At 39.9% G+C, this 15,382-nt stretch overlaps 1 protein-coding gene across 5 annotated transcripts in view; it reads left to right on the forward strand.

The window, feature by feature from the left end:
- Positions 1-15,382, forward strand: part of ENOX1 (ecto-NOX disulfide-thiol exchanger 1) — a 543,507-nt gene that overhangs the window by 395,807 nt on the left and 132,318 nt on the right. For all 5 annotated transcript variants that reach the window (XM_030565681.1, XM_030565709.1, XM_030565691.1 and 2 more), the window contains one exon: positions 14,006-14,218. In XM_030565681.1, the coding sequence (XP_030421541.1) occupies positions 14,006-14,218 (213 nt within the window). The remainder of the gene's footprint in view (positions 1-14,005; positions 14,219-15,382) is intronic.

Here is a 15,382-nt window from a genome sequence, read left to right on the forward strand (position 1 = left end):
CAGTCACCATCAGTGACTCTTTCGCTACCAGAAGTTGCAGTCCTCTCGATCAGATCATCATGGTTGGTGGACCAATGGGGGTTTTTGTACAAGTCCCCTCTTAATCCCATCCTGGAACTCACATGCAAAAGAGAGACAGTCAACTGGAATCAGTTTTGGAATGATAGACCACCTACATTTAAGGCCAGGTGCAAATATGATGGCAATGCTACTTCCTGACTCTCCTTTGTTTTATGCTGAACTGAATACTCAGTTGGAGACAACTGTGCCAACACAGGCTTTGTAGAATCATCCATACAGGTTTCAGTCAGAGGCCTCATCCTTTATTCAGTCATGGTTGTTTGGAACTTTATTAGCCATATAGACAATGCATATGATCTTGCAGTATGGACTGACATGCCTGATCCTGATCATGTGATGCCCACATTCCTGAGAGAAAACTTCAGGCAAAACCAGTGGACCAAAATTGCACATTTCAACCCATGCTCATTATGCTTAAAACTTGATATTATCATGCCTGGTCTTCCTCTGCCAACCACAAAAAAAGGCTCAGAGATCTAAAGGACTCAGCTCTTTTTAAGCAGTCTCTTCCCCCCACCTCCCTCCCCCTGAGACCTCTCTACCCATAGCACATAGTCATTTATCACTCTTGGCCATCCTAAGGAATTTGAGTAGAATTCTTTTAAATGGACCTAATATTTTAAAAAATGCAAATATATACATAAAATTTCTTTCTTTCTTTCTTTCTTTCTTTCTTCTAGCAATGCTGCCTTTTTCTAGGCCCAAGATTAGAGATTATAATTTTGCAATGGCAAGTATGTTCTCATAAACACAAATTGCTGCTGCTCATGTTAAGGGTCTAGCCTGCAATGAGAGGAGCAACCTCATCTCCCACTGTGCAAAACATTTAAAACATCGGATTTGCCATATGGAACAAACCAGTGGTCCATCTCATCTACTATCCTGTTTCTGACAGTGGCCAATGCCAGATGCCTCTGAGAAAAAGCATAAAACCTCATAATGCACATAACTGTGTATTACTGTATCATGAGGGGATATTTCTTTCTGACTCCAGCTTGTGATCAGTTTATGCTCTGGACCATGAGAACTGATGTCCCTTTTACTTCTTAACATAAGTAGTGTAACTGAAAAATCCATTTTTCTCCTGTAAAATGACTTTCTGTTGCAATGCTACTTGGCAGGCATGCAGGGTATTCAAAATATTTGTTTGCTACATTTTCAATAGAGGCCAGAATTGCCATTTAAGAGACCAGTAGGTGAAAAAGTATTCCAAGAAATGCTCAAGGTGCCCTTCAGAGTATGACTAAGAGATTCTCTTTGAGTCCCTTGTTTTTGTTTATCAGGAAGAGAGTATATGAGCTGTCTTCAGATACAACCACTAGTTTCACCAGCACTGTTTCACTACTTTAAGATTTAAGCTACCTTCATTGCAAGATTCTTGCTCTATCTTGCATAGCTAGTGCTATGATGAGATTTCAAAGAATGCTGCTGTAATCAATTCTTTTTTGCTTGTATGAGTCTTTGTTAAAATCAGGGCCTCTCTGTTCAAAACAGCTGTAAACACTTTGCCATTACCATTATGCACTCTTTCAAAGACAATTTCCAGAGCTGTAGTCTAGTGCTGTCACTACTACGTGTTTGTCCTCTGGTTTATCTGCTCCTATAGCATCTGAAACAGTAAACTGTTCCATTTTCAAAGATACAGGGTTGGATTGTTCTCCGCACTACCCTCCCCTTCACGTGACTCTAACAGTGCAAAGGGGCCATAAACTCAGTGTAATTTACTCCCACTTCAAAGTCCCTTTACATGCCACAGCAATGTTAAGAGGCACTGATGCAAATCAAATTCAGGCTTTTGGACTTCAGGCATGGCTTGAGTCAGGGCTGCTGAATCTACACTTTGATTTTCTGCTTGCTCCTCCATGGCATCTACTAATGCCAGTGTGAGGGACATATCCCACCTTGTGCCCTGTTTTGAGGGGCAAAAGTGGCACTACTGTACTCAAACTATGTCCACAGTTTAAAATCCCAAACTCCTGTCATCTCACTAGAGTTACTGGGTGATTTACTAAACTGATAAGCAGTGAAGTAGTTAACAATCCTGATAATAAAAGTGACATCTTTAGGCTGTAGAGTTAGCCTATTTTGATTGAAAGGGGCAGGCATCCAGATGGTTCCAGAAAAGCAGAGGTATGAGAGGGGACATTGTTTGACCTTCATTTCCAGTCCCTATACCAGTTCATATTTGGAATTAGATCCCTCTGGAATAAACATAAGGGCTAGAAAAAATATTTTTAAAATTAAAGTTTAAATTATGCAGAAACTCATGCATCTACCAAGGGAGAGATCTAGTAAAGAGACCATTATGATCCAGCTCAATCAATCACTCTCTATTTGCATTCTAGGACAGACAGTGAATAACATTTTTCTTTTGGAGATCCTTAGAGCCCTAAAAATTCTACTCCCCACTTTCTTTTCCCTGCAAAACCCTTTCCTGCTGGCAGATGAAGGCTGGACATTTTTATTTCCAGGGCGTCCCTGATGTTAACCAGCACTTTCTTTTATCAGAAGGGATTTCAAAGAGTTTCCCCTCTCTTAAGTGCCTATGTTGCCGTCAACACATCTGTCTTATCTATCCATCTGGTCAGCTTTCACCATGGCATCTAAGTGCAACATCTAGCATCTGACACATTGCCAACATCTTGTGGCTGGAGAACCTGAGTCAGAGCTCAGGGGTCAAATTTGCTGCCACAACACTAAGACTGGTTGCTTACACTTTTCCTGCACTGTTCTGCATTGATAGCGGCAGTGTACAGAGATACTTCTTCTTCAGTCCATTGATCACAGCCTGAGCCAACATGGATAGAACCCATATATACCACAGTAACAGCCTTTGCTAAGGCATTTACTATGTTGGCAATATCTGTCACAAAGAAACCAACTTTAATCTGGTAGTCAGAATCCTGTGTAATGTATGTAGCCCTTTTTCCTGGGTCCAACATGTGAAAAGAGCTGAGATTTGAACAAGAGTGAAAGCAATGGTAGGATTATTAGAATGAAATGAGCATCAAAGTGCTGACATGATAGACAAGAGGATGAAGAATGTATGCTCATCCATATAGCCGAGATAATGATAAAATATCCAGACCTGCGGTGGTTTGATGAAATTTTCAGCCCCCTTTCTGAGGCACACTCATGCATCCTAGGTAGCAGTCCATGTCTTTGCTGAACTGTGGTAACAAGTTGGCAGATAGGTAAGGAAATCATGCATTTCTACATTGGAGCGTGGCTGAAGATCAGAATCCATCATGCTTGGGTATTGGGGATACATGACTTATTTTAGCGAGAACGACAGAAAATTATGTCATCAGATAGGGAATTATGAAAATATGGTGCCCATAACCACTCGTTTGTTGTACCTCTTTCCCCTGGTCTATATCTTTTAGATTTTTAAATCTTAGCACATTATAGGTGCTACTATAAATAAATAATCAATAATCAATCCTCCCAATCAGATGTATTGTTGCTGCATAAAAAGCTATGAGAACAGATATTTGGGACCACATTTTCATGCATGCGTATAACTCTTCATGCAATTTTGTGCCCACAACCATGAAGTCCCAGCTAAAGATATGCTCAGTATGTTGACCTTCTTTCTTTATGTGGATGCTGCTCTAACAGGTACATTGGAACAAATCATCTTAATATGTATGCATGTGACATTTAGGTTCCAAACTGGAGCTTTGTACAACATGAGATTCCTAATTCAAGCTCATCTGTACCTAATAGTATCATCTTCACAAAACACTTATTGCAAAGAGGCCATTTTAAAATATTGTGTCTGTCTTATTTGCTGCAGGTAGTCAAGCAGTCCTACTGTCTAATGAAGGCATCTCACCAAATCTCAATATCTGCTTTAAACTATTTTATAGGAAGGGGACATAAACATCTGTAAGACATGAACATTATTCTATTATTTAACTCCCTTTTAAATGCAGTGCCTTATTATGAGCACAGCAAAGTAATCCACCTGCTTTTCCATTTAAAAAAAAAATAGAATTTGCAAAATTCAGAAGCTGCATCTATGCCAGGTACTGTATTATCCCCCTGAAGAGAGAACAGATTGGAAATTTAAATAAGTAGATAGCAGTTATAGTCGCATGAACTAACTGGAGACGCATCTTCTGCAAGATTCAGGTAACATCAAGCTTGTCAATCTCAGCCCTTGCACATAGTTAGAAGTATAAACAATATTTAATTGCTTGCGAAATAGGATATTTTACTGAGAAGAAATCCACTCTGTTTTCGTTATAACTCCATACTTTAAGCTAGACTTTTAAGCCTTGCAGAAGTGGTGCGGTTAGCCAAAGGGGGAACCTAATGAAGTTTAATGTAGTAGAGACCAAAAATAATGCATCAAAAAGGAAATCAGTTCTGAGCTCCTTCTAATGAAACTGCAGAGTGCCTAATGTAGTTGCTACTGAAATAATTTTGAGACATTATTTGCATCCTATTCTTAATTATTATATTCCATACAAAGACATATAATAGACAGGTTTCAGCATTTTTATATCAAATTTGTTCACTCACCATTCCTGTGTTTAGTTCAGTGTTTTTCCATTCCTTATTCCATATGCCATTGACATCTGTTGTGAGACATACATCTGGCTAGATTTAGGAGTGACCAGCAGGAGCTGTTGTGAGAGCAATGTTGCCTTTTGATAATGAAATTTAGGGTTCACTCAGCTATCAATGGCCAGGGAATTGGGTTACCCAGCCATTGATAGCTGAGTGAACCTTAAATTTCACCTAAAATAAATACATTTATTGTTAAGTGTGTTCTGAGTGTGGTCCTGACTCACATAATCCATATTCCATCAATGTGAATTTTAAAATGTTAATATAACGTAGCTGATTAAATGCACAGCACTGCCAAATTACTCAATTATAACTGACTCGGAAATTGCAGTTCACGGATCTAAAAGTTTCTAGTACAACTTTGAGAAATAGGGAGGAAACTCAATAATCTCATTATTACATTTTATTGGAAATAATAGCATCAGCAGAACAAGATAATGAATTTCTGTGTATAACACAGAACATCCACCTATGGAAGGATCCTCTGTGATTTGAATTTGGAAGAGATTAATTAGACAATTTGGAATTATTACAGTTGGGATATCTGTTAGTATTTTTTTTTAATTTTTAGTTTCAGCCACAATATGTTATGATGTAAAAAGTTTCCTGGATATAATATATAGTTAAGATTATTTTTGAAAAACTAAGATGGATGATTAATCATTCTTTAAAGTAACCCTTTGGCACAGTGAATTGGGATTCCCTGATGCCAATTTATTATGCAATGCCGTAGGGTTTAAAATGCTCTTAATTCCAAAAGGACCAGTCAGATGTGTGAAGTATGACACAGTTATATACAGTATATGAGCAGAAAAAAAACAAGAGTTTAGTAAACTTACGACTTAGGTTTCAAAATCAGTGGCATACATTGTCTGCAGGAGAGGAGCTTAAGCCAAGAGGAAAATGGGGCATCAATCAGATACCAACTGTGGTGTATGATGGGAAGTAAATTATTTCTGGTGCACGGAGGATGAGGATTGAGTCTGTTGATGAATAGGGTTATTAAACCTCTACCCTAGCCTGAATCACCTGCATAAATCATTTATTTTGACTTTCTTTTATATGGGCTCAAACTTACATTTTAGAAATATAAATTACAGGTAAATAAATGACCAAGATAACATAACACATCAATGGCAAACCAAGCAAATAAACATGGAGCATACTTCCCTTCCCCATCTGGCCCATTTCGCACATTAAGGCAGGCCCCCAGTGCTGTCTAAGTTATTGGCATGGTCTTTGGCAGCCTCAGAGCAGCCCAGACTCAAGACAACAAGCTGGATGCCATTGAACCCTCTGGGTGCAAGTTCTGTGGTGTGCTTGTTAGAGGTGCAGTATAGGTTCTCATCCTACAATATTAGGGTTGGAAGAGACCTCAGGAGGTCATCTAGTCCAATCCCCTGCTCAAAGCAGGACCAACACCAACTAAATCATCCTAGCCAGGGCTTTGTCATGCTGGGCCTTAAAAATCTCTAAGGACGGAGATTCCACCACCTCCCTAGGTAACCCATGCCAGTGCTTCACCACCCTCCTAGTGAAACAGTGTTTCCTAATATGTAACCTAGACTTCCCCCACTGCAACTTGAGACCATTGCTCTTTGTTTTGTCATCTGCCACCACTGAGAACAGCCAAGCTCCATACTCTTTGGAACCCCCCCTCAGGTAGTTGAAGGCTGCTATCAAATCCCCCCTCACTCCTCTCTTCTGAAGACTAAACAAGCCCAGTTGACTCAGCCTCTCCTTGTAAGTCATGTGCCCCAGACCCCTGATCATTTGCATTGCCCTCCACTGATCTCTCTCCAATTTCTCCATGTTCTTTCCGTAGTAGGGGACCAAAACGGGACTCTGTACTCCAGGTGTGTCCTCACCAGTGCCGAACAGAGGGGAATAATCACTTTCCTGGATCTGCTGGCAATGCTACTACTAATACAACTCAATATGCCATTGGCCTTCTTGGCAACAAGGGCACACTGCTGACTCATATCCAGTTTCTCGTCCACTGTAATCCCCAGGTCCTTTTCTGCAGAACTGCTGTTTAGCCAGTCAGTCCCCAGCCTGTAGCAGTGCATGGGATTCTTCCTTCCTAAGTGCAGGATTCTGCACTTGTCCTTGTTGAACCTCATCAGATTTCTTTTGGCCCAATCCTCCAATTTGTCTAGGTCACTCTGGACCCTATTCCTACCCTCCAGCACATCTATCTCTCCCCCCAAGCTAAGTGTCATCTGCAAACTTGCTGAGAATACAGTACTATAAACAGGGCCGTCCCTAGCTCGGGCCCTACGCAGGCCCCCCATGGGGGTTGGGGGCAGGCCTCCACAGGGGGTGGAGGCTGGCCTCAGGCCCCCGTGTAGAGGGGACAGGGCTGGCTCTGGGGACTGTGGGGAACCACCCCCCAGTACTCACCAGCGGCACAGCTGGGGTCGGGCCACTGAACTTTCCACTGCTGGTGAGTGCAGGCCTGGCCCTGCTTCAGTCCTCAGGGGAGTGGGGTTGGAGGGGGGGCTGGGGCGGAGCAGGGGTGGGAAGAGGAGGAGCTGGGGCAGAGGCCACAAGGAAGAAGCGGAACATGGACTGGAGCAGCACACAGCTACATGGGGCACCAGGAAATTTGATGCTCCAGATTTCCTGGTGCTACACAGCTGTGTACTTTGCATATGGGTAAGGAGAGCCCTGACTATAAATAAGGAAATGACAGGAACACTAGAATGTCTGAAAGCCTGCCACCAGTGTGATCAGAGTATCGGTTTGTCACCATAAAATGGGAAAGGAACTATGGCCCAGATCCTGCCAGTGCTTATTCACAGGCTTAACTTTGCTGAGATGAGTACTCATAAAATTTCAGATGTTGGGGCAAATTCTGCCCACAGCTACAACAGTGTAAACTGGAGAAACTCCATTCACTGAAAGTAGGATTTTTTTAAGTTTATGCTTCTGCAATGGTTCTTAGAGTACCCAGGACTGTGAGTCACATTGTTACCCGTCTGCCTTCAGCGAGAGGGAGCCTTTCTTGTGGTAGCTGGGTGTCAGCTCCCTTGCACTGCCAGACCTTCAGACACTCTCCTCTGGGCTTATGCCACTCTTTCCTTCGCCATGCACATTAATAATATGTTCACTCTAGTCCCTGAATCCCTTGGAATCATTTCCACTGTAATATCTAGCCCCTGACACTGACCGCTCACAGAAATTCGAGATCCTCTTCACCCAAAGGTGCAGCATACCTCAATTTACCAGTTTTACCTGAAAACAACTCTCCTGTAATCCATGCAGCGCTTGTGAGCACTTACAATAAAACAAAAGTAGGTTTATTTAAGAAATAATAAAGATTTAACTAGACACAAGAAAGAGTGGTGGAAACAAGTAGTTATAATACAGCACAAAATCATAAAATATGAACCTGAGCCTACACTTCTCAATAATTATGTTTCCTAGTTAATGAAGTAGACTGTCCCTCAAAGTTCAATCTGTTGCAGAGGTGACTGTTTTTTTAAGAGCCAGGATCCAAATATTAATGAAAGCACCCCAGGAGGTTTTCTCAGTGAATGGATCCAGTGTGCCTTTCCCTACATTCTGTTATATTGAAAACAGTCCTTTGTTTCTATTCACAGGCAGTACAAACCCCTGCGTTCCTATAGCATTTCTCTTCTACCTTTAAGTGGTTACGATTGTTTGTTCTTGTCTCTGATGGCTTTCCATTGACTGTTCTGGAATGCGTCAAGAGAGACAATCAATCAACTCTTGCATTAACTCGTCAGTTGACTAAGGAGGAGGTGTCAACTCCCTCTTGCTTAAAATAGCAGAGTCCTGTGGCACCTTATAGATTAACATACGTATTGGAGCATGAGCTTTTGTGGGTAAATACCCACTTTGTCAGATGCATCCGAGGAAGTGGATATTCACCCACGAAAGCTCATGCTCCAAAATGTCTGTTAGTCTATAAGGTGCCACAGGACTCTTTGCTGCTTTTACAGATCCAGACTAACATGGCTACCCCTCTGATACTTGCTTAAAATAGTTCATCATCAAGAACCATTTTGTCCTGGTGACTAATTTCTATTCCAGGTCCATTATTCCTTAAATATTGTCCACATTTATGGCTCCCAACGATTATGAGTCTTGACAAAGTCATGAGCTTTCTTAGATATATTACATGTTACTCTTATGGATAAGTATCCTGTAAGACGTGTTTCATGTAGTGAGTTTGTCAAGTCTGAGGAGAGAGCTGTTTGCAAAGAATGGGGGATCCACTGCCAATGGGTGTCTGTATCACAGCCTTTCGTATCCTATTTTGAGGCAACCTCAGCAGTAGCTGGTGGAAGTTTATGGGTTGTTTAGAGCTGATCAAAAAATTGAAGAAAGATTTAAAAATGTTCATCAACAATTGTTTCTCATTTTTCATATAAATATTGCTTGTGGAAATTTTCTAGTCAGCTCTGGGGGAGCATTTCCCTTTCCTTATTTTTCCTATCATCTCGCTTTTGAGCTGAGATGTAAGTGCCAACTATTTTCACATCACATAAAAATAATTTTAAAATATCTTATCTCTGGAAACATGAATGATTGTGTCCAGAAAAAGACACCTAAACATTTCTAACAATTGACACAAGCCTAGCTGTCATCATAAGACTGATAGCATTTAAAAGATACACATCACTACTTTCAATACAACTAAAAGCCCAGCAGACTGTGCATAAGTACTGTGTAGGTTTGTGTAATTGATGTACTGTCTTCAGAGGCATAATTTGTCTAAACGCACTTTAACTTTGGAGACTGCATTTCAGTGCAAGAAAATACTTCAATATGTGGTACATTTTAATGGAACGATTATATAAAGAAACACACCTAAGAGCATTTATTTAAACAGTGCTCTGTATTTTATTGCTGTACCTCTGAGGTGATACCTGTGAACAGAATTAGTTTCTGTCTAAACGAACGTCTTTAAAAAGACTGCAATCCAAACCCTGTTTAAATTAGATTCTCTTGTTTTTGTTTTCTCTGGTACAGAAAACTTTCTATTGAATAAAAATTTACATCAGATATTGAAAGGTGGTTCTCCAGTGAACTAGGGATTGCTCAGAAAGAGTTACACTTTGTTCTGGATGAAGAAAATTAATTAAATTAGAGTTGCAATTTGCCACTAACTGGGTAGTGGAATCATGGATTTAAAAAGTTAGGAATGAAGATGAAATTAGGAATTTTTGAACCAGTAGAGAAAACCTATTATTAACTAATGTACTTCTGCTGTGAACTTATTACCCTTTAGCATTTATTAAATTATTAGAAAAATATATCTTCTAATTATGTAACTAGTAAAGTTTCTGATGTTTCATACTGAAGATTTATTTTCTGATTGTGAAGAACCATCAATTAGCAGGCCCCGACAGCTCATTGGGATCAGGGTATGTTAAAATAGGTTTTCAGTAAATATACAGGTGAAGTAGCAGGGCAGTCAATGGCTTGAAACTGTTTGACAGAAAGATGGTATGTTTATGAACATCTTGTATGGCCCCCAACTGTGCTTAATAAGAACAAAGGAGCAGCGTTTTCATTTATTGTAGGCTCAATAGCAAAATGGCATGCACTGGCATGCTGCGCAGAGATTAATGTAAGAGAGCAAACGGGAAGATAGTGCTGCAAAAGTGCTTTTTAAAAAATGCATCTCAACTAAGTATTTTTTGTTCAGTTCTGCTGACTGTTTTTTCAGAAGTCATACTTGGATTAGGCAGCTGACGTGCACCATTTCTCTTAATTTTTCTGAGGGGTAAGATATGCTGATACCTACAAGGAAAAAAGAGAAAAATCTATTCAACTCTATATACCTTATGTTCAACATCAGCTGGATTTCCAGAGTTAAAAAGCTAGTATTGTCCACAAAATCACCTAGCTTCATGACATACCTTTATTGTGTAATCGGATTTTAAGACTATGCATGCTAACATTTACAGAAATGATTACAAGCTATTCTCTATTGACTATATTGTAACTTCAATAAACCCTATGCTGTAGAGGCAAAATCGTTGTTCTGTTGAAGTCACCAGCAAAACTCCCATTGATTTCAATAGGATTAGGATTTCATCCTAGCTCAGAGGTCCTCAACCCAGTGATTTCTGAGCTGAATTCTATAAAGAGCTCTTTTGAGGTCTATATGTCCCGTGAGCTTCACTCATGAGAATGAATTAAGTTGTGGCATCCAAAAGTTGGACAGAGAAAGAGGAGACTATGATGGGTTTAATCACAGGAACCCCCTTGGGAGCTGCCACCCGACGTGCCAAGACTACATCTACCCCTGCCTTCCCTGCCAGCTTGGAGCCCCAGCTCCCTCTCCTGTTGAGCCAGAAACTCCCGTCTGCTCCAACAAAGACCCAGGGTCGGAATTACTTGCCCCAAATCTGCAGGCTTCACTGGAAGCAGCTCACAGAAGTGTTCCTGTCTTTAAGACTCAGATGCTCAACTCCCAATGGTGTCTAAACCCAAATAAATCCGCTTTACCCTGAATAAAGCTTATGTGGGGTAAACTCATAAATTGTTTGCCCTCTATAACACTGATAGAGAGATATGCACAGCTGTTTGCCTCCCCAGGTAATAATACATACTCTGAATTAATTAATAAGTAAAAAGTGATTTTATTAAATACAGAAAGTAGGATTTCAGTGGTTCCAAGTAGTGACAGACAGAACAAAGTAAGTTACCAAGCAAAATAAAATAAAACGTGCAAATCTATGTCTAATCAAACTGAATACAGATAATCTCACCCTCAGAGATGCTTCAGTAAGTTTTTTCCTCAGACTGGACACCTTCCAGGCCTGGGCACAATTCTTTTCCCTAGTACAGCTGTTATTCCAGCTCTGGTGGTAGCTAGGGGATTCTTCATGATGGCTCCTCCCTTTAGCCAGCTGAAGACCAAAATGGAGGGGTCTCCCACAGGCTTAAATAGACTTTCTTTTTGTGGGTGGAGACCCCCTCCTCTCTCCTATACAAAGTCCAGCTCCAAGATGGAGTTTTGGAATCACCTGTGCAAATCACATGTCTATGCATGACTCACAGTTTTTACAGGTAGCATCCATTGTTTACATGCTACCTTGAATGTCCTCAAGTAGACTTCTTATGTGGATTGGAGCATTGCAAGATCCATTGTCCTTTAAGTGTTTCTTGATTAGGTACTTAATTTCAACATTCCTTTCTCCAGGAACTGACCAAATGCTCTACTAAGGTTATTTAGAAATCAAGCCAGTACACAGCCAACATTCATAACATTTATAACTTCGAATACAAAAATGATACATGCATAAAAATAGGATTAATACATTTAGTAGATCATAACCTTTACGGAGATATGTTACATGGCATATGTCGCATAAAACACATTCTAAGCATATTTCCATAAAGCCTTGTGGGAGGTACCATCACAGAGACCCCATTTCTTTTCTTCTCAATGACCACAAAATAAGTTAAAGAGAATGAGGGCATGGTCATGTGTGGATGCAAAGTCACAACACATACACAACACAATGCAACAATAGGACATTGTGATGCTTTTATTTTGTGGATTTCTGAGAGTCTGTCAAATGCAAAAAGTCTATTCAGCTTGTAGCAGTTGAATCCAGCTGTTGTAGATGACTGCAAGGTTCAGTGAATAGGAGGCCGAACTAAGAGTCCAGAGACCTGGGATCTATTCCTAAATCTGCCATCGACCTGCTGCATGACCGCAAGCAACTCACTGAACCTCTCTGGGTCTTAGGTCCCTATCTTTGTTTTGTGATTTGTGATCTAAAATAAACAGCCCTGTATAAAGTATAAGAATTATTGTTACTTATTTTTATTATTTCCTACAGATAGATTGTGTTACCTTACAAAACAATTAAAAAAAGCTGCCAGATCTCTCCACGTCATTGGCTGGTTTTAATATTTTCACATATTCATTTAAAATGGCATTGGGCGAAACCTCTGCTTCCTTCCCCCCAGAACAGTAGACATTTATGCAGCAGAGGAGAAATACTAATCATTTAAAATGTATGAAGGAAGTAACACCAAGCATTGGAATGAATTATTCAGTAAATGGACAAAATCAGAAAAAAAAGCACATGTAGGCTGAATTGTAAGGCAGTTTAATGGACCTCACTATAAGACTCTCTTGAGGAAGAGGTGGAAGAATCATCCCAGGAAATCTTCAATTAAAAAAAAAAGTATTAGATGAAGTACTAGGAAATATACTGCAGGGCGAAATTTTGCACTGCAAGGATTAGTGAGTAAGATGACCTAGTAGATATATTCCAACTCTAATTTGCATCCCAATTCTTCTACTTTTACTGATGGTGAGTAGCGCTCTTCCTAGTCTCCTTGAAGTCACTGAGAAGCCTTGCATGAATAAATTACTCATTTTAAGTAATGATGACAGATTCAGGGCCTTTATCATTATAATACTTGGGTTGGTCTTGTTTGATTGTTGAGTTTTTATTTTATACAACCTCACAAAAACATAAGCATGACCATACTGGGTCAGACCAATGGTTCATCTACCCTAGTATCCTGTCTTCTGACAGTAGCCAGAGCCAGATGCTTCAAAGGGAATGAAAAGAACAGGGCCACTATCAAGTGATCCATACTCTGTCATCCAGACTCAGGATCTGACAGTCAGAGGATCTAAATGTCTAGTCCAGGATCTAAATGTCTAGTGTACTTACAATGCTTCTCCGTTCTCTGTTTCTTGATGACCATAAAGTGCAGTCAGCATACAGTAATGGGTGCAAGTAGAGGAACTAAATGTAATGGGGGTCTGTGTCACTGGAAGATTTTGAGTGGATTTATTTAACATGCAGATCTAGACCCTGTGTTTTGACAAGATCCACAGAACGCAGAATTTTTATTGTAGAAGAAGGTATTATTATTTGCTCAGCTCGAGATCTTTGGGAACATGTACAAACATTTAAATGCACAATACTAAAGGCCAATCAATGTGGACAAAAATGCAAGTGCTCCCTGACGTAACTGAAACATCATGCTATAGCCTCCCACATTAAATCCCTTACACCGTTTAATACATCTAGCACCTCACACACACACACACTCTTACCATTTCTTTAGTGCATGTGAAAATTCAGGCCACTCTTTTTTTTCAAGGAAGAGAACCATTATAATCACTAGAAGACAGGCTTTGGATGAAAATTTATGGCATTTCATATGATAGCATCAGCTCCCTAGATCTGATGGAAAAATGGACCAAAAAGTGTAACCCAATATGATACAGTGTAAGCACAATTGATGAGGATTTTAATGTGGCATAACACAGAAATTGTATCATTCCTGGGATATTTATATCTGTAATTTAAAACCTGTGGTTTGACTGTTCTAGATGACAGCAAATTTTCAGAGGCCATCACAGTGCTGCTTACCTGGATTGAGCGAGGCGAGGTGAATCGTCGCTCTGCGAATCAATTCTATTCAATGGTGCAGTCAGCAAATAGTCACGTTCGCCGACTTATGAATGAGAAAGCCACTCATGAACAAGAAATGGAACAAGCCAAGGAGAGTTTTAAAAATGCCTTAACAGGGATCCTCACTCAATGTAAGTAACTCTTTTTGTCCAGTGTTGTTGTTGTGATTGTGGCAGTGGTGGTGTGTTTTGTGTGTTCGGGGGTAAGTAGTTATGATAAAGTCACATTCTACTTCATATCCTATTTCATACGCTATAGCAATTTGGAGGAACAAGGACCATTCCTAAGAGCTTATTTCTCAAGGTGAGCAAAGTTTCAATAGTTTTTCCATTAATAGAATGAGATATACTATAGGATCCATAATGTTTCAGGAAACTGACTGACCAGGCAAAAGTATCCCTAATATGGAACAGGGAAAGATCATGCTTTACCTGGAGTGCAATGATCTCTTATCTGTGAGTTGTAGAGATAAGGAATTCTAGTTATCTTTGATACCTACAGAATAGAGCACAATCGGAGTGTATTTTTGAATTGAGCTTAGGTAAAAATAAGTTATAGAAAGGAACCCCTTTCAGGAGGTTTATAAATAGTGTGCCGAAGCCACCTCCACAGCAAAAGAACTCTCTGCACCACTGTTGGCAGCACAAGTGCTCCATTGATCTTCTGCCAGCATTTATTTGGCAGGTAAAGTGTCTAAAATATTTAGGGCTGGCAATTTTTCCCTGTACAGAAATATAATCAATCAACTCACCTTAATGGGGTTCCCTCATAAAACAGCAGGATAATTGCCTAGGGCCCTTTAAAACAATCGTACTTCATTTATGCAGGATTTTTTGTATGTATAATGCATCCCCACAGTCTTCGTTTTTGATTCATTCAGTCCGTCTGCACCCAATCCACATGGAAAAAGGCTAGATTCCAATTACCCCAAGTTCCTCAAATAATGGATCTAATTATAGTCACAAAGATGCATCCTCCTTAAGAATACAAGACAAAAAAATTAAGAACATTTTTTAGTCTGAGACCAATATGCATGTTGCACTTTTGTGTCTGAATTATGCCTTTGCTATTTACATATACATTAACTATATTTTCCATAAACACTGTGATATCATGGTAAAAGATGGAGGATGTGTGCAGTGGGTGAGTTTTCAAGATCAGTTAATACCCATGGTAGTTTGGATAGGCAGGTCATTTTACATCTCAGTGACTGAAAAATAATGTGTGAGAAAAAGGAAAGTGAGCACCACCATGGCCATGTTGTTCTGTTCATACCAGCTTTCCCAAACTTACAT

Source organism: Gopherus evgoodei, chromosome 1 (assembly GCF_007399415.2).
Source record: "Gopherus evgoodei ecotype Sinaloan lineage chromosome 1, rGopEvg1_v1.p, whole genome shotgun sequence".
Classification (NCBI taxonomy): Eukaryota; Metazoa; Chordata; order Testudines; family Testudinidae; genus Gopherus; species Gopherus evgoodei.